This window comes from Taudactylus pleione, unplaced genomic scaffold, assembly GCF_031769625.1.
Source record: "Taudactylus pleione unplaced genomic scaffold, aTauple2 ptg000154l, whole genome shotgun sequence".
NCBI lineage: Eukaryota > Metazoa > Chordata > Amphibia > Anura > Myobatrachidae > Taudactylus > Taudactylus pleione.
In genome coordinates this window covers 21841359-21866301 of record NW_028284556.1, presented here as the reverse complement: position 1 = coordinate 21866301, position 24943 = coordinate 21841359, and the positions used below count along the sequence as shown (strand labels likewise).

Below are 24943 nucleotides of genomic sequence, written 5' to 3'. Positions count from 1 at the left end.
TGGATAACCTGCAGCTATCATTCCTGTGATCTTCATCGCCGAAGTGAAGAGTAGACGAAAGGATGCAATATTTGGATTTCGCCTAATGCGTGCCCCATGTTGGCTTAAGGGACATCCCTGCAACATGGACTGGAGGTTGTAGTCAGTCTCTGTACAAAGGTAGAGAGAGAGACACTACTGTAACCACTGCGTGAACTACTAGGGAGGGAGAATTAGCTGTTTCTCCCCACATACCTGCCTTGTAACTAACATGTAGAGTGGAGCAGCAGGGTGTACGTCATAGTGCATGCTGTGTACTATTACCATGCGGTTGTGCCTGCAGGTGAGTATAATGCGACCACATAGCATATGCATACATCTATACACATAGTAGTAAAGCAAAATACTAGTTCTGTCTGATGCTTGTCAAGCCGCAGGAACTTGCTGCATAAATATGGCAGTGCAATACCAAATCTCACAAAAACATTTTATATAAATGTGAGAAACCCTCAGTGTTCACGTCACCCTCTGCTAACAGTAGAGCATGTGGTACGTTTTAGCTGAGGAGAATAATCACGTTCACTCTCAGACATGATGAGTGTAAACGATATGTATGTGACGCACCACACAGAAAAACACTTCATTTTAACTGTGAGGCAATAAGCACCCTGCAGCACCGCACCGCGACAGGGATAGTAAAATGGCTGACAGTCAGACGTGAAGTACAGTCAGACAGCGCTAGCATATAGTCACATACAGTGCAGAAATAAATCACCTGCACTACAAGCACTATGATCAACTACGCAGACACAAAGCTTGGTAAGAAACAGTGCTGCATACACTGACCTCAGCGGAGAAGAGGTATGCGGGGGACCTGGACCGTGATGCCCCCTGTATCAGAATTCAGCAGCGTTCGCCACTTGTACAAAATGGCTGCCGAGGAGCTGAGAGGAGACAGGCCCGGGGGAGGAACGCTGCCACAGCCCGCCAGACCGCTGTGGAAAGGCACTGTGCAGCGATGGAGGCGCCGCCTGTGAGACAGGGAAAGCACACACCCCTGGCATGCTATTAACCCCTGGGACGCTGAAGCATTTTCCATACTGCTGCAGACTGCTGTCCCTGGTGGTCTAGTGGAAGCAGAGGATCAGTACCTTGCCCCACGTGCAGCCTGTCCCCAGGGAGCCCCCTGCCTAGGGACAAATAAGACTGAATCGGCGGTAACCCACCGCGGGTTCCCGCCGCTTACCTGAATCCCCGTGAATCCGGCCACAGTCTGGAATACCGGGGTCCCCGCTAGCTGAGACTCTGGTGCCCGCCAGCATTCCCGGATCAGTACCGGCGTTCTGGCCGGGCGGGGTGAAGGAGCGGCAGCATGGACCTCTAATTAGCCTGTCCATGCTGCCCGCTCATATTATCGCAGCAAAAGCTGCTGGAAGAAACTGCAGGGGCTGTCCAACAGCCCCCTCTGAAGAGGTGATCAGACTCAGAGCCGGGCAGCTACGAAACTGATTTGCCTTGGCTTGGGGGCGGGGTATAGGAGAGGGACTCCAGTGCATCCTGGGAGGCTGAAAAATTAACTCTGAGGTGCCCGATGTTTGCCGCCATCGCCTATACCCCAAGGTATCCTGTGGATACCCTATGGACCCTGAAGTAGAAATGCCGGTTATTTCAACTTAGCCATTTCACACTGCACAGTATCCCGGGTTGCTGCGCTTTCATGTGCAATAACCCAGGTTATATGATGGCAGTGTGAAAGGGATAAAAGCTAATTATTTACATTGCAGAAGGGGCATGATGAATTAGGAGTACTATTTTGAAATTAAACCACACTGGAGAAAGCCATTATGTACCAATGTTCATGATAAACCATCCAATGTAACATCAATAGATGTAAAATGTGTCCGTACTGCCACTAAATCCAGAGGACCATATCCTGTACGCTCTCAGGGACATTTGTACAGTCTATATAATGGCTGCTTCCATGCATGCAAGTGATGGTTACCATTACTCGAGTCATAGGAGACGGTCTGTGCTGGCACCAAGATAAGCACACGGCTGCATAGCTGACGTCCTTTCTGACGCACTCAGTTATCCATAATTGCCAAGCACCATGAATGCTTTATGTAAAGCAATAATAGCAGGCATACTACTTTTTACATCTATAACAAGATGTTGGACAGCCACCAAGCTGATATTGCCATTAGCCATTTAGTTTGGGCAGTATTAAGGAGCGGGTTGCTTAAGTTCAGCAAAACCGATGGCTGAAAAATGTTTACATGACTTGCAAGTTGTAATTTCTATTAACATCCATTAAAACTATTTTAGATATTTTTATTGACTCTTTCTAATCATTGTTCAGCAATATAAAATATTGTATCATATACAATCATCTGAGCCCTCTAATGGAAGGCAAAGGTTTTAACATTAAAATGAACTGGGAACTACAGTAACTGAAAAAATTAAAGGATTATTGAGGCCAAAGCCATAAAAGCACACTGGTGTTAGCCCCCAAACCATTACAGATGCTTGGCTACTCCTCTAACATCTACAGCACCTTATACAGTTCAAGTAGTCGACAGTGGTACTGTGACATCAATGCATCTACAAACCAGTCGGTGGATTTGTGACTACTTAGTTAGAGAAGTACTACTCTATATGGCAACCTGCAGCAGAGGAGTGAGCAAACGTAATGAACATTTATTCAAATGAACATTAATGTATATTATTTAGCACAATAATGCAAAGCCTTTCATTTTTCTATAAAGAAGTGTTTTTACTTGCTTGTGTAAGTTTTATTTACAAATTGCTAATTGGACTTATTCTAATAAATCTATATAATATTTAAAGGACTCCTAAACTTTCCATACAAGAGCAAGCAAAACCAAGATCAAAGACCATATTACTGAGTTGAATAACTGAAGTTTATATAAAACATGTCAGACATACTCTTTCACCCCTTTGCAGTAGGATACCACTTTAGGTTGATGGTTCTCCTGAGACAGCACAGTGAGTGAAAGGTTGTAGACATGTTCATTGTGTAGATAGGTGGAATCAAAACTAGGAACAAGTCATATAAGGAAAGTTATCTTGGTCTTTCAGCTGCATGTAATGGAGGCAAGGGGTAGAGGAAATTATATTAAAGACTTCACTGGAACATAACTACAGCTGAAAGACAACAATGAACAAAATGTTTTCTTCATATAGAAATGTCAATGTTGATTGTTGTGGTCTTTCAATTCAAAGCTAAACATATACAGAATGTGACCCAGTGCTTGAAGTGTGGTGGTATGAAACGGTATGCCATACCGACACTTCACTTCGGCACCAGTCCGGAGCTGGGACTGTCACTGTCCCAGCGCCGGTCAACAAGCAGCTGCTTGCTGCTTGTTTAAATTTGGCTCCGGCTGTGAGCCAATCATGGCTCGTGACTTGGCAGCCAATCAGGGGTGGCAAGCGGCATATTGGCACTCGATCGGCGCTGGGACTGCCACTGTCCCAGCGCCGGTCAACAAGTGCGTTTAAATTTGGCTCGAGCCGCGAGCCAATCACTGTTCGCAGACCGGCAGCCAATCAGGGGACGGCCACGTGGGCTGCCTGACCGCGAGCTGTCATTTGCTCACGGCTGGCGCTGAATTCAAAATACCAGTGCCACCAAGGACAAGGATTGGGGAAGGGAGCACCGCAGTCACCAGAGCAGAGCAAGGTGAGGTGGGCGGTGTGCTGTGGTGAGAAGTGTGCAGTGAGCTATGGTGTGTTAGGTGTACGATGACTGTGAGGGAAGGTGTGCTGTGGGTAGGAGGAAGTGGGGTATGGAATTATCAGGGGGCTCAGGATTTGGAGTAAAACCCCCTGATATTTCCATATCCCCTATTCAAAATTTCCACGTCGACCACTGAAAAATGTACGTGAGAAAGGAAATAAACAAGGACAAGGTCTTCACTAGCCTTTTATACACATTTTTGCTTCCAACATAAAACTGTAGACAACTACTTCATATAGACCTTTGTCAATAGTGTATGAGTATTAGTTCTTTAATGAGGTATGATGAAGGTATTTGATAAGACCACCAAATTGTGAGTAGGCTGCAGATCTACTTTAATGCATTTGAATAGGTTCAAGTTCCTGCCTATGTTTGTTTGTTTTTAAATAGCAGTCACTTCAAGTTAGATAATAAATAAGAAAAGTAGAGCAAAAGTTATAATAAATTAAAATAAAATGATTCCATACTTTTTTGCAGGGGCAGTCTTTTGTAGATTCCACATCTTTAATGTATGATCTTCTGATGCAGTTATAAGGACTGGCTCTGTTGGGTGGAACGTAAGGCCCCGAATTCCATCAAAGTGACTTCGAAGAGTGAATTTGGGATTCCATGTTTTCCTAAGCGCATCCTTGTTGTTAGCAATCTGTGAAAGAAGGGGAAACTATTAAACCTCTATAAATGTGAGTCAAATTACAGAATTACTGCATATTAATAAAATTTTGGGTTTAGCGTTGGAGTCTGCCAAAAAAAAACAAAAAAAACAAACTATAAAAAAGAAAATCTCTGCAGTGGTTACAATTTGTGCAAATATAAACATAATATATTGTGTATATTTACAATACAGAACACTTCACAAAAGCTTACATCATAAGTCAAGGAGTCTGCCTCGTTGGCCACTGTAAGGCCCGCCAACTCTCCCAGACCAAGCTCATTTTCTAATGCTTCATCAGCTCCCATTATGAAAGATTTTCCAGATGATGGTGGGAACGTTAATGCTTCAACTGAACAAAACAGGATTAAGTTACATTGTTAATATAAACACACATATCTACATAATAGACAAATTTAACACTGTCCAACAGTAATACATATATTAACAGATGAATGATTGGATTCTTTTTCTACTATTGTGCGCTTATAAAACGAAAACTGTGATTTTTGTAGTGTAACTGCATACAATAAATTCTATGACTTCCAACCAAATCGATCTATTTGGGAGCAGCAGCATTTTTTATTCTGCGCGCAGCTGGTCCCATATTGATAACTGGTGGTTATAAAACATACAATTTACGCCATATGATTGTAGACTATAACGTCAATAAGCATCTCTAATTTAGCCCTAGATTTATAGTAAATCAGGAAGCTGCTTGAGGGAAGAGATACATTATGTTCACTGACACAGCAGGAGCCAAATGTAATAGGGTGAGAGTTTAGAATATGTAACAGTCTGAGAACATACAAACTCAAAAAACTCACGATTTAAACTCTCATCCAGATGTTTTCACATATTGAAGATAAAACTTGACCAATGTGAGAGATTTCTGCTAAACCCTCACATTTTCTAAGCTCTCACCCTATCACATTTGGCCCCAGGTGTAGAGAAAACATATCCAAACTGAACAATTAACAAGCTTAAACTCCAAGAACACATTGTACGTCACTGTATATATATTGATTCTAAAAGTTTTACACCATTATAAGCAAAAAAGTTGCCACACAATACAACTTACACATCCACCACTTATAACTGATGACATCATTATGCAATATCAGATTATAACTTGGATGGTACCTTCAGGTATGCATAGCATCCCTAAACATGGCCTAACAGATCTGAGTAAGCGTTCTACTGCTCAGAATAAAGTTATCCACTCTAAATGAAGAGTTAACACCAAGGCTAGCATTTCAGTGGGAGTTCACGTTCTCGGGACTTACAATCATCTAACTAGTTACAGTAAACATCTATGAGTGGGTTCCAGGACACTGGTTAGAAATAAGAGTAGGCTCCTGGATGAGTGCTTGGCCTTGTCCTGTCTAACACCTCACTCTCTCCTACCCGTAACTTCCAGCATGCTACCACTATATTCACTTCATCTACATTTCAAACTAAGTGTGTCCAACTTAGGTACCTCCTTTTGCAACGGAAATAGTTGCATGCCTTCAGGGCATGTCAGCCTGTGACTGCAATCCCGTACTCAGAAATAATGGCTAAAGGCGCCTCAGTCCCTTCGGCCATTCTGCGTGACCATAGGGTTACTCAGCAGTCCGATAATCGACTGATCTGCGACAGAGCTGCCTCTTTGAAAGCAGATGTTCGGATTTGCAAAGGTGCTGGTGGACATCTCAATACAAATTCCAGCGGCTGCAACGTTTGCATATTTTATAACAGCCACTGCATACAGATTTGCGGCTGTGGCGGCTTTAGCATGCATCTCTGAATGAGGGCCATTGTTTGGTGACTCAGTTTTTCTGGTTCACACCCATAGGTTAAGACCTGTTGTGCTGTTCGTTAAATTGAATAAATACAACATTACTTATTCTCTACAGTAAAACTGAATAATTGAAAATTGTCACAATCTGCAATTTATGAAAATCATTAGCACACGGACTATGAGGGAATGAGGATTTAAGTGTTTCTGCAAACTGTACAATATGAAGATGCCACGATACACTGACAGCCACAACAAATGTGGCAGATGCTTGGTTTAAGATTAGAAGGAAAGGAAAATGTATGGAAAGCTGTTGCTTAGGAACCAGTTTCCTGTAACATGAACAAGTGTGGAGGAGTCAGATGAATCATGAGAACAGATCTGCACAGGCACCAACACGCCATACCTCCTACTATTCACATCAGCCAAGCCTGCTTTAGTAAAACAAATGACCAATTATCGACAATGCTGTATATTGTAGGGTTCTATTAAAGCTAGAGAAACCAGTCAGCAAGCCAAAAGACTAATCTATCAATGATGCAAGCAAAAAAAATGTATTCAGTTAGCCATAATTCAGTGATTTAATAGTTAAAGTACTGATGTGTCCTCATACATTATTGCTGCACACAGCCCCTCTCAAGGGTTGGGTACGGGATGCATGCACTCAGGAGCCTGGCGGTCAGAATCCCGACAGGGTTAGGATACAGACAGCTTTCGGTCGTATCCTAACCCTCTCCCTACCCCTCCCCCCTTAGTGCCTAACCCTAATCCTCCCTAGTGCAGGGGCGGGGAACCTTTTTTCTGCTGAGGACCATTTGGTTATAGACAACATTTGCGGGCCCGGTGCAGACCACGCCCCTTCCACGTGTCTTCACACGGGGGCGGGTCCACAATTGCTGGTGATTACAGCAATGCCCAGAGCATCCTGAGGATGCTCCGGGGAGCTGTAAGGGCAGCGGTGTGACCATCTGAAACGCCCTAAGGACGCTCCAGGTGACACTGCTGCATAGATTCTGGTTGCAGGGTGCCATTCTAGGCACCCTGCTAGACAGATGAGGCTAGTAGAAAAAAAAGCTTCTAGGGCCAGACCAAATGATTATGTGGGCCTTATACGGCCTGCACGTTCCGGCACGGGATGCCGGCGCCGGAATTCTGGCAGGTGTCTGGATGGAATGACCCAATACTGACAGTGGGGATTCCGGTGCTGAGAATGCCAGCGCTGGAATCCCCAGAATCAGTATTGGGTCATTGCATGCATGCATATATATATATATATATATATATATATATATATATATATAGTGCTGAATCACATAGAGATGACTCAACAAAGAATTTTCCTTGGTTTGGTGCACTCTGAGAAAAATTTATTTTGTTTAAAATATAACTTTTACTTAAATATATTTAAAAAAATAATTTTATACATACAAAACACAACACATGTGCAGACAATATACGCACATATATTGTAATTAGTTGAAAAAAATTTTTATATTGAAAAAAAATATAATGGCTCAATACGTTTTTAAGGTCTATGATTATGACCTGTGCGCTTATCTCTGTATTTACATTTCACATTTGCAGAGCACATATGGTCTCATCAAATAAACCTTGAACAATAAAGTGAAATATTTAAACCACTTTCCTATATCATTTATTATGACAATAACATGTATACAATGCACTGTTACTAAAATTTATGGAGGATATATCTCTAGATAATCTGAGAAAAGTTAATTTGTAATAGTACTCTGCCTTAATTGGGGGAAGACCTCTCACCCCTGTCTCCGTTTACCTGATGGTATCGGACGGATCAGAGGGAGACAGAGACCCCCTAAGTGCAGAGTGGAAGTGAGGGAGATGGAAGAGAGGAGAGCATAGAGCCGGTGTCTGCTGTCCCTGCTAGCTCTGGTGTCCCCCTGTTGTGTGTAACACAGTGCGGGGCAGAGCCGCCGGAGAGAGCGGGATATGAGAGCTGACAGAAGTACCTTGGTTTCCTGAAGCGGTAAGAAGACAAGGGTGGGGTGTGCGGGAGCAATCTCCCAGTGTGCAGACTGGATGAGGCCGCCGGGTCACATGGGCGCCCTAATGAGACCCGCAATATCGGCGTTGGCTGATGACGCGCGTTTCACTGGAGAGCTTGTTCACATCGGAGCCTATCCTCCATAAATTTTAGTAACAGTGCACTGTATACATGTTATTGTTAAATTACTATGCTGCTCTTTCTATACATATTTAATGTGCAAAAATTTCAGGGCACTGTTCATTACAAAGTATCTTATGTGGTGATTAATATCACATTGTATACATGCTATTGCTAAACAACTATGTTACCATCACTGTATGCACCTAATGTGTAACAATCACAGAGCACTGCTGTATTACAACATTTTCTATAAATAGCATGATTTATAAATCTCTTCAGGTTTGTGATAGGGATTACTGTTTTTTGAGAGAGGAGCATAATTATATAATACATGTTACTTTATATAAAAAATTATTTTCCTTTCTCCTGATAAATTACAACGGTTAATTATGAGGGTGTGATTAGTCTGCAGCATAAAAACCACTCCTATATACGAACTATGACTCTGGGAATGTATACTTAACACTTACAAAAATATTTTTTGGTGATTAAATTATATGTTAAAAGACCTTATAGTTGGTAATAATACAAATGTCATAATAAATGATATAGGACAGACTATTTCAGTGGTTTAAATATTTCACTTTATTGTTCAAGGTTTATATGTGCTCTGCAAATGTGAAATGTAAATACAGAGATAAGCGCACAGGTCATAATCATAGACCTTAAAAATGTATTGAGCCATTATATATTTTTTTCAATATAACTTTTTTTCAACTAATTGTTACATATGTGCGTATATTGTCTGCACGTGTTGTGTTTTGTATGTATAAAATATATTTTTTAAATATATTTAATGCTGGGCATACACTGCCAGATAAAATGTCTGTCAGACCGACAGACATTTTATCTGGCCGGCTGCCAGCCGCAGATGTCCAGGGCATACACTGTGAGCGAAATCTCACAGTGTATAGCCCGACATCCGCGCTCCGCCCCCGGGGGAGGAGACATTTCCCTGTTCCTTCCGTAGGAAGGAACACAGGAAATGTCTATCTGTCGGCTGCGCTGGGCATACACTGCCCGATGCGACCGACAGTTTACCGGGTAATATCGCATCGGACGGGCATGCTGGACAATCCAGCATGCCCGACCGAGCAATATTTAACCCTCGGTCGCCCCCCCACGCTACAATTATCGCGGCGATCCGCCAATATCGGGCGGATCGTCCCGATAATTGTAGCGTGTATGGCCAGCATAAGTAAAAGTTATATTTTAAACAAAATACATTTTTCTCATAAAAGAGTGCACCAAACCAAGGAAAATTCTTTATGTTGAGTCATCTCTATGTGATTCAGCACTCTATATATAAGTACCTTGTACCAATCCTATGGTGCACCACCAGCTATATCCAACTAATAGGGGATAACACCCACTAGAAATGATGAATAAAACTGGTTATAAAATTATTATAAGTGATTAATTCAGATTCAAATTATATTTTCTCCTGTGCGGATTCAACAAACCCCTTATTCCATGCCAAATCATCACAAAAAAAAGTTACTTTTTGTGAAATTTGGTAGGATGGTAGACGGCATAAAGTAACTTTCATATGTAAAATTTTAGCCCTCAGTAATACATGAGTGTTTATGCTACAGGATTGCAATTATATTATACACTTAAATACAATCTCTCTTTGGTATAAAAGTTTCATTTTGGGAAGCCTTAGGGAACAGGAGTAAAAAAAATATATTAAGGCAGTTGAACCCTTCTTGCACTAACCATGCAACTGGCAAGTTCAGACTTGTCTTGTAGTGTCTCTCTGTGTTCTAGGGAAGGTCATCGGTGGTTTTCCATCTATGGCACCATTGGTGATAACCCATCGATGGTATAACAACAATGTTAAACCATCAATGGTTTGAACCACTCGATGGCCACCGCTGCCGGGTGTCTGGCAATCTGCGGGGTCAAATCAAAAATAAAAAAAGGTGGCGGGGCTTAGCAGACAACCAAGGGGCAGGACTAAATTCTGTGTCATGAGCAGAAAAAAAACCATGGATGGCAGAAAAGAATTGGCTCTCTGCCATCAATGACAAAACCATCGACCATCGGTAGTAAATCAATATTTGTTAACTATTGATGGTCAATGGCCATCCCCTACTGTGTTCTTCTCAATCTGTCTGCAGCTTCTGCATTGAGTACTGGTGATAGAAGGGACTAAGGGCCTGATTCATTAGGAATCGCTATTGCGACTATGGATGATTTTTGCGTACTGCGCATACATCGCAGTGTGCATGTGCGAAGGCTTCACCGCAATCGCAGATACCATGCAGACCCATCGCAGAGTGATTGACAGGAAGTGAGCATTTGGTTTGGAGGTGATAACGTGGGGTAGGGGGCGGTCGGCGAAACGCAGGTGTGTCAGAGGTGTTACAGGGGTGTACATAAACTATCCACTGCGATGGCATACGCAGCTTGAGCTCCACTGCGTGCGTCGACGTTAGCAATATCTGAGTAAGGTCTGATCTTGTATAATTGTGCGTGAGTTACCAAAGTTACTTGATGGTACCGATGTTGTCGCAGACTTGCAAAGTATTATGGATGTGAGAAAGGGGAAGTGGGCGTATTTATGTTGGCCTGCGACGGCATAGCGATTGCAAACATTAGCATCTTCTCGCAGTGGACCTGTGTGCATAATCGCCCTAAGACAGTTTACCTAATACAGTTTGATCAAGAGCGTGACAAATGGATAAAAAGTACATTAAGACTCAGTGCTGCAACCCATTTGATATTAAAGGACACAGCAGCAGTAGAAAACTATCAGGCACGGGTTCCCCTGGAATATCTCTTTTTATAAAACTTTCCTTTTGCAATAGTTTTCTTCCTTCATTCTTTTCCTCTCGATAGGTGATGCCCCTACACTGCTTCAACTTTAATTTAAAGACTGCGAAGCTGATTCAGTCCTGCATGTGCCATTTATGTGTCACTTTCCTCAGCAGTTAAAGAATCCCTTTTCATTTGTTTCCTACAGCTATCACAAATCATTTGATCACTATTGACATGTGGCTGGATTTTAATCATCCATGGTAGCATCATCTTTAATTGTTTTCTACTGCCGCTATGTCCTTTAATATCAAATGGATTGCAGCACTGAGTCCTTCTTATCCATTTGTCACGCTCTTGATCAAACTACCACTATTCACAGATAAACTGTATTAGCTAAAACAGAGGCTCCCAAACACAGTTATCAAGGCAGCCCAAAAGTTCAGTTTTTAGAGATATCCATGGTTGAGTACAGGTGGTTAAATCAAACTGACTGAGATACTAATTAAGTTACCTGTGGTTAAGCATGAATATCCTTAAAACCTGGACTGTTAGGTTGCCCTGAGAATTAAATTTGGGAACCTCTGAGATAAACTGTCTTAGGGTGCATACACACCAGGACAATATCGGCACGATTTGGCCAAATCAGAATGCCAAATTGGGCATATCGTACAGGGTGTATGCCCAATTTGCAATATCGCATGTGAGACTGTACATATTAATGAAGGACAGAACAGTGACTGTTCCGTCAGTCAATAAATCTTTTAAGTGTGTACCGGCAATCATGCGATGTCCAGTGTGAAGGCAAATCGCCCTCAAAATAGGTCCGATTGCTGGTCGTTTAGGTGTGTACCCAGCCTTAGTCCCTTGATTCATGCTTACCTACTCTCCCGAAACGCTTAGGAGCCTCACGAAAATCGCGTGACACTCCCGGCCCCCCCGGAAAAGCAGGTAAGTCTCCTGGCCGCTTGCCAGTTTTGCATCCAATTATGTGCAGTTGAGAAATCTGCATTAACTGCGTGATGCTATCATATCACCGTGGACCAGAATCTCTAATGCTGGGCATACACTCTACAATTATCTGTCAGATATCTGTCAAATCTGTCTGGTGGGAAGGAAAATCTGGTCTGTTGTCTAGTGTTTGGGAGCAAATTTCATTGTTATTTGCTCCCATACATTACCAGATTTTCATTCCAACCAGCCATATTGGACAGATATCTGACAGATAATTGCATAGTGTATGCCCAGCATAAGGAATGCTTTCAGCACCTTGTTGAATCAGTGGATGAAGAATTCCAATTATTCTAGGAACAAAGGGGGTTCCTATTCAGAACTAGAAAGGGGGTATCTAATTTAAATCACAAACAACTAAAATCATACTATTCAAGCTATGCTCTAATAAACCTGAACAGAAAAGAGTTTATGGCGAGTCTCATTTACATGCAATTACTTGATATTTGAAAACTGCAGTGGCAACATAATTTACAATGAAACATGCACCAAAAAGAATTCCTTTGGCTTTTAGGTATTTTGGCACTTATCCTTTATTTGAAAAGTGGCAATGTATTATGTAGCACTGTTCATTAAAGGGAACTACAGACATGGTTTAAACCAGGGGTTCTCAACTCCAGTCCTCAATCACCACCAACAGGACGTTTACTGGCTTTATCTAATCATGCACAGGTGATTTAATCTATTTAGCGTAGTCACTAATTATCCCACCTGCTTCCACAGACAGAAATCCTCAAAACATGATTTGTTAGGAAAAAATAATGGTTGGAGGTTTAAACTGCATTCAGTTTTAGATTGCAATACTGATTAGGCATCCTTAGTTTCAAGTTTCAAAATGTAATTATTTATTAAGTTTAATAAGCCGATTTCTGACCACATGCTATATTAAAGTGACACCTTAGTGGCTGTTCAATTATGCACTGATATTTTAAAAAGGCTGTCACAGGTAACACACTGAAATATATGTAATACAAATGTGTCCTCACTCGTCTTTGCTGAAGTCGCTCCAAACAGCCCCTCTTGGTGCACCTTGTCCTGTAAGACTCTGCTAGCCCCGGGCATCTTTTTTTTAACGGACAATGCGTCTAAAGCTGGCCACATATCTAAAGATTATCTGTCCAACCAGCCAACTAGTTGATTAGTTGGAGTGAAAATCTAGTAACGTATGGGAGTAACTGATAAGCAATTTGCTCCTAAATGCCAGAAACAGATGAAAATGATAGTTCAAACTGTTTTTGTCCATTTTCTGGCATTTGGAATGAAAATCTGGTAAGGTATGAAAGCAAATGACAATCAGCAATTTGCTCCCAACCAATCAACTAGTTGGCTGGTTGGACAGATAATCTTTAGATGTGTGGCCAGCTTTAGTTGCGATGCGACTAGAACGCACCAGGAGACTGTGCTCATTAATCTGACATGTGACACTTGTATATCTGTGTGCGACTGAGTATCTCAATCAGCATACAAAGTGCTACGATGCAACGGCCGCAGCTTTTTTCCACACCAAGTTCTGTTTTCAGTCTCAGTCGCACAGATATACAAGTGTCACATATCATATTAACCAGCAGTGTCTCCTGGAGCATCCTAGTCATATCGCATTGCGACAAACATTTTCTTAAAAAAAAAAAAAAAGTCCAACGCTAGAGCTGCACGGGCCCTGGCGGCTCACTCACGGCAGGTATATCACGCTACATGGCGAATTGATGCTAGATGAGAAATGACATCTGTAAGTGGGACAGCAGTGATCCCTATTATTCCCTTACAGCATCTTTAAATACCTTTCAGTAAGCCTTCTTGAATTTATTTATGTTTAAACTGCATCTACTTGATGATTAGAAATATGGTTAAGTAAGTTAAACAACAAGTAAACAGATCAGCAAATACAATAATGAGAAATTGGTGCTGCTCTGAGTCCATATAAAAACAAAGGACCAGAGTCCGAGTCACACATAATAAGGTTGCAGTTCCGGCCCATGCGAACATCTACTTGTATTCAGAGTCCGATGCATCTGTGCGATGGCACCGTCTCCAGCCCTCTGCTTGCGACAGTAGTCTTCGTTATCACCTGAATTTGTACAAGCCCTATCCTCGGTGAAGGAGATCCAAATGAAATCATAAGGGTACCCAGCACACAGTCACTCTTCTCACACCCACAATACGCTTCTTCTATGCGTGAACGGCCCAGCATTCAGTCATATGTGAGCAGGGGCCAAGATGCTGCCAACTGACAATTGCTTGTAATTGTTCTAATTTGCATGTGTAGTTTACTAAATATAATGTGATCTGTCAGCACTCGGAATTGCACGCAAATCTGGCCCAAAGAGTAGAAAACAAATCCAAACTTTTTCTTTTAAATTGGGTCTATTCGAATTTTCGAAGTTTTACATTACAAAAAAAAATAAAGCAAACATTACACACAATAAATATGATCCACACATCCAAGAATAAATCACAGCGTTGGACAGAAGACACTACATACGTGTTGGAAATTTAGGTAATACAAACAATAACAAAAAAACAATTCTGACAAGTGGGTCATTAATCAGAATGGTAGAATACTGGTGGTCAGGTGTCTAGCGACCCATTGAGGGCCATGTGCGGATGTACCAGCATTAAGCACAGAATAGGACTCCGTCCATCTACTGCTCGTATTTAAGTAGGGCATTTCTGCCCGAGTGTATAAAACATTTGTATCTTGCAGTTTCATTGGCCAATGACAAACATTCTTTAAAACTAGGATCTAAACAGGCTAGCCGGGACCTTGCCATGCAGACTTTGGCCAACATTAGAATGTTAGTAACGTATTGTCTAATATATGTATATCAGGGTTATATAGAGCCTAAACTGCAGTAGGATCAGGAACTGCTTTCAGTATTATAAAGGATACAGATATGCCTTAACGCAGTGGTTCCCAAACGGAGCACACAAACTAGCATACCTGGAGCCCTAACAATCAGCTACGCCACATCAGACAAGCCACACTGCATAACACCGTCCCCACACCGTCCCCTCCCAAATGACTAACATAGGCCAGGGGAACATGACCCATGGTAGACCTGGCTCAAAATGAGAAAGGCAATTGCTGAAACTTGTTAATAGTATCAGAAAGCATTTCCGATACAAATTACTATTGCACAGAAGCCTGCTATTATAATCTGTCTACAAGAGACAGAGCAGCTGCACATACCATGTTGTGACTTTGATACATATACAGTATTCGGCAGAATGGTCTGAAAAACTACCTTTAGATAATTACACCTTAATGTGGAGGTTTGAAAACTCAGAATTGGACACAGAACTTGTTTTATACACTGTGTAGTTGGATACAACACTTTGAATGAAATGTATATTTGGACTCCTTTTCCTTATTTATTTTTTTTTACTCTGATTATATTACAGATATGGTAACCTTGTGGTGATAGGTGCTAATTGGGAGGAGTGCTGTTCAAAAAGTATTTTAAGTTTTATTAAAACTATCACCATCATTCAAATCAGGATTTTTTTAATCCTTACTGTACAAGTTCTATGAAGAAGACACTATTTACTCAACATTTTATCCTAAAGTATATTTTGTACACATAATCACTTCCTTGCCTGCAGAAATAGATACGGGAGGGTCTATAATTACTAATTGGAGAGCAGAACCTGATTCACGCTGGCCAGCTGCTCAATACGTCGTCTCTGTGCATAGGCAAAATATTACCAGAGTATTAAGGGGCATATGCTGTAAGAACAGCAATTAAATTAACATGCTAGAAAAGTAAGGAACTGCTTATGTACAGTTGACAAGTCTGTTAAATATACATGTTTTATAATGATGCAAAGTCCTTTTCTACCTATTGAGGAAATAGTAAAGGTTTAACTAAAATAAAGCTGTCAAACAGGCAATTCAAGATACAATAAACCAATTTTCCAAATACTCAGCAGCTCACCTTCATCTGTCCGATTTATTTCCTGTTCGCTGAGGCGTGAGCTTGCAGGTCTTGAAGAGGACACCACAGAGGGCTGTAATGATGGCAGCTCATCAACGTCTCGAAGGTTTGCCAGCATATCTTGGAGCTTCGATCGGTTTGGCCCTAACCACAAAACAAAAAGGAACACAGGGAGCAGAACAAATTTAAATGCATATAACAAACTACATTCTCAGTTCACCATTATATCAGAACAGACTGAGTGAATTCAAGCCACAGAACCAGATATTTTATATGGTACTGGGTTTTCAAAAATATTAAATTGAAGCTACTGGAAAATCACAAGCACTGAATACATATATAACCATACAAACCACATTTCAGAGACCCGATAATACAAGCAAATCTGCTTTCATGTAAATAAAACACATTAAAGGCAGCCAACAAGAATGAAGATTTATTTTTTCCCACACAGTGACTATGTCCTTACACCGATATCGGCACTTACCTGAGCTTTTCTCCAACATGCTCCCACATCCCTGTTTTGATTGTTTAATGTGGGACACAGGCTGAGACATTTCTTCTGAAGTTTTTCCTGTTATAAGTTTAGGGACAAAAGGTTCTTTAAGAAATGGAAAGGTCTAACCATTGGTCCATGGCATTTCCTAGATCAGTAAAATTTGCTCTACTTTAAAAAAAATGTTTATTTGTATATATATTATATAATTTTTGTATCAATATATCTCATGGCTCCATCATCGCTAAGGGGCATACGGATACTCTGCTGTCATTTACAGATTTAGGAAATGGACAAAATAAGAGAAGCAGCAAGTATTCTTACACCGAACTTCAAGTGCATGTTTGGTCTAAAAGTAACAGGAGACGAGGTCTTTAATGTATGAATGCGGGGAATGGTGCAAGTTATGTGCCCAGCTACAGATGCAGCAGTATGAATAACCCATGCAGAGAGCTCTAGATATGTAGCAGACAACCCTTACTAAGAGAACAACCAGTCCTGTAAAGTCTATAGGCCCTATTTTATTTCAAGATTCAGTTAACTGGGTAAAACGTCAAATGTCAAACGCAGTTCAGAATAAAATAGGTTAGCAAGCTGTAAACAAAAAAAACTTTTAGTAAGCTAAAATAATAAAACAAAACAAACAAAACAAAACAAAAACCTACAGACACATTACAAGGACAAGTAAAGTTAACAGGTTGAACATGGGCCTCCAATATTATCTCCCCAAAAACTTATGACCATCCAGTAAACATCTCAGGATCTTTTTTTTTTTCTTTTTGCCCTATCTGGCGCACAAACATTCAAATACAGATTTGCCTTACTATTAATCGACTTTTTGTGCATTCTGATGGTGTGGCATGTATCCCACAACGACCAATGTTAACATTTCCGAAGTGTATGGGTTTCATTTCATCTTTAGTTTTGCCAAATTTATTTCATTAAATTACTGTAATTTTTTTTTTTTTTGCTTTTGGGCAAAAAGGGGAGGAATGGCTTTCTTTATAATTTTGAACCTGCAGTCTAAAAAAACAGGACTGTTGAATACAATTGGGTAGTTCTCATAAGTATAGACAATATAACTGGAGAGTGTATGTGTGATAGAGATAGAGATATTATATCTATCTATCTATCTATCGCTTTTTGGTCATACTTTAACGGTTTCAATAAAGATAGAAAAAAGAAAATACTCTGACAAGTGCGACTCCAGTTTGGAACAGAATATGCAGCATTGTAACTGATGGGAAGACCCTACTAGTCAGTATAAACTAAACAAGCAGTAGCTAAAATGTCTGCTACTATTAGATCCAGGTGTTTATTTCAATCTTGGTGATAGTGTTATAAGCTTTTCTGTACAGAAGCACTCTATATAAAAACAGGTTCAGCACAAAGTGTAAAAAGGGGGCCATCTAAATATTACTTTTGTAAAACATCATGCAGTGAAGGAGCAATACAATGCTGCAGTTTTGCTCAAATATGTTTAAGCCTTCAGACATATTATTCAAATAACGAAATAACGAGATGCGGTTAACTTACCGACGGCCGGGATGCTGGCTGCCGAAATCCCAGCGCTGTAATCCCGATCAGCGTAAGACCGGCGGTGGATGGGGCTGTACTCAATTAGTTTTGCATCGGCGAGAAAGTTACGCCTGCCTGACTTTTCGCCGCCTTCCCGTGTTTTGGACGCGAAAACTTTTCGTGCGCGCTCCCGATTTACTCCGTATTCAATTATTAAACAGGGGAAAACAGGACCCAGCGAATGTGAAACAGGTGAAAAGTGCATGTTGAATTGGGGGAATCACTCTGAAAAACATGGGTTGACTTCAGAAATCATTATGGTAGTTTAGTATTAGCCCTAATTGAACTAGTTAGGGTATTTAAGTGGTGGTAATTGCTTGCTATTAGCGTCTTGGCATAAAGCAGTGTCTTTTGGAGCAAATAAGTAGTTCCATCAAATTTGGGGTGCTTGATAATGGGTATTTTAATGTCTCTAACGTAAAGTTTAGAAAAAATTAAATTTCTCCGTCATACAAGCACCTGCAATCCCCAAAACACTTGGCCCCTTCTTAGAGCACACCCAGAAGCTTATTTTGCTAGTTTTTGAAGTTGTTTCCCCACTTTTTCCAATTTCGCCCTAAATTTCGAATGCGTTTTTTGGGGTGTTCCTGGAATGTTTTTTTGATGAATTGTCCTTTGGGGGTTGTGTACCAAAGGTTCTGAGTGGTTTCCCAACATCTGCACCCCAAACTATAGATTATGCACTTCTCTTCTCCTGCTATTCTGTGGAGAAAAAGTGTCGCCTATTTCAGTGCATTGACTTTTGGTATAGGCGAAAACTGATTGAAATGGAACATGGAGATAAATTTTCAGGTGCAATTTTCAACAAAAACCATGCGAAAATGGCTTTTCGCTCCGAACTGAATACGGCCCATGGCTGGAGATGCAGACGCTGGAATCCCGATTGTAATTAAAGCGGGGCCGGGTGGGTTTTAGCAGGGGGGGGGGGAGGGGGGGGGTGTTAGGTTTAGGCACCCCGGGGGGGCTTACGGTTAGGCTGCGGGAGGGGGAAGGTTAGGTTTAGGCACCCCGGGGGGACTTACGGTTGGGCTGCGGGAGGGGGAAGGGGAGGGTTAGGCACTCAGGAGGGAGGGTTAGGCACTCAGGAGGAAGGGTTAGGGTGCGGGGTAGGAAGGGTTAGGGTGCGGGGTAGGAAGGGTTAGGGTGCGGGGTAGGAAGGGTTAGGGTGCGGGGTAGGAAGGGTTAGGGTGCGGGGTAGGAAGGGTTAGTGTTAGAGTGCAGCAAAGGAAGGTTAGGGGGTGAACAGGGCAGGGGAACACTACTTACTGTTCCCCTGTCGGGACTGTAGGCATCGGGATGCCGCTGTCACTCTAGTGACAGCCGACATCCCGACTGTCAGTAAATCATACCCATCTCCAAATAACTGCTCATACACTGACGTGAATGGCCAAAATAGTCTCTGTAAAACGCTGCAGAATGTGCGCGCTATATAAATAACTGGTAATAATATTGAGTAACCTCAAACAGCCAAGTTTCAGTGGTAACTTGTTTGTTGAGTATATCCTCATGTTATGGTTCAGGAATGATCGCTGTCTGAAATGCCCAATTCTCTATTCATGAGTCAGGTACAGTATATGTGCTTGTGCTTTGCAAATAAGGGTCTATTTGGAAAAGCAAAGAGGTGGCTCTGTAGTAGGTAAAATGTTGCTGGTCCATAGTACACAAAAGTACTGCACATGCATTGTTAAAGAGATATCACACTTCTTAACACTTATGGTGTTAATGGAGTTGCCCTAAATTGGTGCAGATACCCAAAAAAACCAGTAAAAATAAAAGAAGTTGGTGCTAAAGGCCCCATACACCTACCAAAGTTGCGCGATCCTGCGATCGTACACACAGATCCGCCGGTCAGAAATGCAGACCTGCGGCCATCGAAGTTCCGTGGTCCATGATAAATCGGTGAAAATCTCCATGTTACATTTCAAGGATTTGCAAATCACAATCATATATTGATAGTGATCGCCAAATCAGTGAAATTCAGCATGTTGGATTTCACCAATCCAGAGATGCTGGGTTGCAGGAACGCGGCACTACACTGATTGTGTAGAAGCCGCTTAACTTGTGTGTTCTCAATGACCAATAATGGTCCTTGAAGACCATTGGAAAACCTACCAACCAGGTAAGCAATCAGCATTCAGTCTTGGCTGAATAGCATGTTGATTCCCCAAGATAACAAAACCATGGAAATATTTTTTACAAGTAACCTTTATTATTTACAATTCTACCCTTCCAAATACCTCAGTGATTATTAAAATAAAGTGCTGAAAGCACTTACTAGTGATTTAACATCTAACCACTATTTTCATAAAGGGTAATTGTTATTGGCATAATTGTTGGTCCAGTGAGACTTCATAAAGACATTTAAGTATAGTATCTCTGTTCCTCTTTGTGGATTATTTAAATCTAATTTAGCAACGGAACAAATAAAGAGGAGGAGAGAAATGCTTTCCAAACAAATTGGAGAATCTTTACAGACCAGATACAAAATGCTTGAAATACATACCAGATATATAAAACTGGTAGCACAACAGCAAATGTAAAAAAAAAAATTATGTAAAATGCACCATTGTTATAAGTATGACTTCATAATTTTTGTGTCGGGAAGGCAACTATATTTTTCTCTAAGGAAATGGAGGAGTAATTACTGTATATTGGTTATGACTTCAGTTCGTTTTATATTAAAGTCTAATTTGTAACGTGAACAGATTGTATTTTATTTATGCCTTTAAGTGTTTCTATTTTGGATGAGGAAGTCATTTTAATTGCACAAACAATGTCTTCATGGCACTGCATTTTTTTGTGGAGAGTCAATAAATAGCATCAAACACAACAGGTATCCTTCAGTTAATCAGGTCAGTTAAAAAGTCCCCTCTGCTTTGTACTAACTGTATACACAGTATGAGTTACAGGTCTAAATGTCAGATCTATCACCTATTGGTGTACATTACCTGTTCAGCAGACATAAGCAGCAACATGTACTGTACGTACACAAGGCAACTCAAACAAGTTAAAAATTCAAATGTACACCCAACAGTAATTCATTGGTATGATGTAATGTAATGCTTGGGACTGGATGGTTATACAAATTTATTGGGCATTAACGCCTGAGCTTCTACTCAGCATGAAGAATGCAATGGTCTCAAATTATAATGCATACTCCATGCACAGCATAAAAAAATAAAAATAAAAGTAATACTTTCCTTTTCCTGGGCAGAAAGAGCTCAAATGTTACATTGTATGTATGTTGCTGAGAAAAACTAATAGAAATGAGCTGTAATCAGTAAGAGGTTAATAAACGGTGCGCACATCAATTACCGTTTCTTAAGTCATATGTGTACCAATGCCAACAATATAAAATATCAATGAAAATACAGACAGAAAAGCTTCACTTTCTGAGATTCACTAAAAACCATCTCTAAAAAAAACAAAACTGAAAAAAAACTAAAAAAAAAAAAAAAGGTTAATCTGAACCAATTAACTACCAGAAGAAAGGTTTACAGATTGACCCAAGGATTGACTATATTCTTACTAAGGGAGCGCCATCATTACTAATCCAGTTTGTGAAAATAAATTTTGCTCATGATTAGATGGAAACCATATTAAATGTATTATAAAAAAAAAATCCCTACTTTGCATTTGAAGCTTGTAATAATATGGGGACAAAATGTTTAGCTCTTAAAATGGAACTAAAAACACAAAAAAGGAGGCACAGCATAGGCTGCAGCCTGAATGTGCTCAATGGAAAGTATTCAATCACATCAACAGGCTCAGTCTTACTTTAGTGAGCTGCCATGATGATCTTTCAACATCAATAACGTACATCCCGACTTTCCCAGGAGGTTTTAATGCAAGTAAACCTATATAGGATATGACCCGTATGCATTTTAATAAGTGCTTTATAAGCATTTAGATGCTTTCAATGTGCACTTTATAAACATGTCTGACAGAACAGAAAGTCGTCCTGCTGAAGTTGCACACATGCAAAACCACACGTAAATACTTCATAATCATGTCATTACATTTACAGTGCACTCCCATGGTTGTCAGCTGCAACGACGTGTGTCAGACACGCTCAACTTTAATAAGCAGCATTCAAAAAAGGAAATGTAATGAAGTAAAACTTAATCGTACATATAAGTTCAAACGTGCAGAGTCTTATTTAGTACGTTTTTTACCTTTACACCCATTCACATGCACTTAACTTGGATCGGTATATACAAATTCTTAATGCGGGGGGGATAATCTCCAAATTAGTAGAAAACTGTATTTACAAACATTAAATTGCATGAGTGCTGTACGATACCTGCTGTGACAGCCAAAGAACAAAACAATTGATCTTTCCCATGTCGCTGAGTAAGAGTTGGAATGGAATTGATCAGAAACATGGCAGCAGCTTTCCTCTGTGAATGGCACACAGACTGTGGCCAATGGGAAAAACTGAACCTGTTCGCCAAATTATTAAAACACTTATTTTATATATTTAGTTCCACTTTAAAGAAAGCAAGACAATAATATTGAGCTTTATGGCTCATCTTTGGACTATGGCAGGACTATGCCAGTATTAACAATTTACTTCTCTAATAGGTGACAGAGCTCCAATGCCCGTTAAAAGGTGAACAGCAGGAAAAAGAGGAGGAGCAGCAAAGTAAAAGAGTAAGTGGTTGAGGAAAACATTGAAAGAAAATAACGAAAAATAGCTTTGGAGGGAAGGTAGGATATGAAAGAGGTGGGATTGATGATTTTGAAGTGCAATGTTTTCCACTTACTCTTCACCCCTTTTTTCCCCTTGCGCTCCTTTTTGTATTGTTCCTTGAGTTTGGTTATTACTCCCTGATCGACATTCCAGGATTCCGGTATGGGGCACTGGTCTTCCTTTTCTAAACAGTGAAAGAAATCAAACACATTCCTCTTCAATACAAATGGCTTCACCAATACTCTTGTCTGAAGGAGAACCCTGACCTTTTCTTTTGCCAAAAAGAGGGGCAAGAGGTATACCGCAAAAACCACTACATAGGAACATAAAATGACATGCACAAGTCACATATCCTGTGCCCAGTTTCAGTACTAATAATAGTATCTGAAAGGGTCCAAACTATTGACAAAACAGTATTGTATTTAATGTTAACTCTCAAACTACACTTGAAAACAATGGTGCAAACAACAGATTACATTGCGAGATCATTCATTCCTAGGTTCATAATCAACAAAACTACTGGACCGAAACTGGGAAAAAAAAATTCACATACAAAATATTTCCAACCGCAGTTCGTCCGGGTAATCTCCTTTCTATACTAACGCAAAACCTTGTCAAACATATTTGCTACTATACATAATACAATTTCAAGATAACTTTCCCAATATATGCTGAGTACATTCAAGTACAGTTCATTGCATTACAATATTGTCAAGGTCATCTGATAATATTTAATAACTTACATTTACTACAATATTTAAGTGTGGGGTAAGATTCAGTGAACTGTAAATGTGCTGATATTTTCCATTTTAAATGCTTGGACAGTTTCACATTGAAAAGTATCTATATTGCAAACAAAACAAATGGACATGATGGCAGTCTATAAAATAATGACATGATACGCATACGCTGGAAATAGACAGGTAACATTCCTAAGAGTTCATGAGCTGGCTCCACCCAGGGAAACATGAAATCAGTTACACAATGCTGTTGTCTCCTGTGTTCTCTCATTCCAATCATTACTATACGGCAATAACATTATCAGCTTCAAAGTGCAGCAAGGAAAAAATGGTTGCATATTAATCGGCATATGTCAGCTCACTATAGATCTGCTCCACAACTCTGCACTAAGCCCAGCACAGATGAGGTTATTTTCAATACAATTGTATTAAATGTGAAGTTATAATGGTGCTGCTTGTAACCAGACCTCTCATACCAGGACTTGAGAGATTTAGAACATTAAATGGATAACTTTTTAAAAAGATTTGAAGAAACTAGTTGAACTGTGGCTGTATATCTGCCCGTTCTATACCCCATCCTCTATGCCAATTAGTTATCTGATAAAATCAAGGCCAAGACTTTTTAGTTTAAGGCCACTAACATTTAGGGGCTAACAGAGGTGGATGCAGAAATGCCCGCAGCTTCATTTATTGGCAATCGCCCGTCTGCGACTTTACCAAATATCACTACAAAGGTCTTCCCTTATGTACATCCAAGTGTACCAAAGTGCAAGGACTGATGTCCACTTTCAGCGCCTGTACATGCATGAATAGAGATTGCTGTCTCTTTAGACGCACCAGTGAAATTTGCACCAGCCCTATGGGAGGTGCAGTTACTCCGTTCGAGTATGGCTCCTAAGTGAGAGGTTGAACGTCTGTGCATGCAACCACTTTCACTGACAAGCCAGTGAAACTCCCATTACAAGCCCATAAGATAGACCATCTACTAGCGTGCGCTGAGCAACCTCCCTGTCACCTCCCAGGAACTCCCAATACATTTTCAATACACTTCACCCTCTGCACGTCTAAAATCACAACTGCAACTCTGCTAGGACACAATGAGGACACATGCAAGGTGCTAAGACTCCTGCACAACAGCAAAAAATCGCTCCACTATCTCCAACATCAGGCCCTTAATGTTCCAGCGCCTATAGTTATCGTGCTGGGACTCTGAAATACTACCAGATAATGCTTTGTTGTCATAGCGCTGCACTGCAGGTTGCTCATGTCAAAACATTTTGTTGAGAGGAGATTTCATCAGGGATCCAAACTACACAGTACAAAGGGGGCGTTCACATTTCAGGTATGGAGATGGAGCAGGGAACTTGAAGCAAGGTCCACAAGTTAGGAGCCAGCAAGAGAAAAATGACTGACTTTTGC

The 24943-nt window shown here is 40.7% G+C and overlaps 1 protein-coding gene across 3 annotated transcripts in view; it reads right to left on the bottom strand.

Moving 5' to 3' along the window:
* Positions 1-24943, bottom strand: part of STRN (striatin) — a 140738-nt gene that overhangs the window by 29194 nt on the left and 86601 nt on the right. The window contains exons 8-12 of one of the 3 annotated variants that reach the window (XM_088474400.1): positions 22858-22968; positions 16505-16591; positions 16018-16161; positions 4604-4740; positions 4207-4382 (exon numbers count right to left, since the gene is read on the bottom strand). In XM_088474400.1, coding sequence (XP_088330526.1) covers positions 4207-4382; positions 4604-4740; positions 16018-16161; positions 16505-16591; positions 22858-22968 — 655 coding nt within the window. The remainder of the gene's footprint in view (positions 1-4206; positions 4383-4603; positions 4741-16017; positions 16162-16504; positions 16592-22857; positions 22969-24943) is intronic. The other 2 variants (XM_088474398.1, XM_088474399.1) reach the window with 2 other exon arrangements.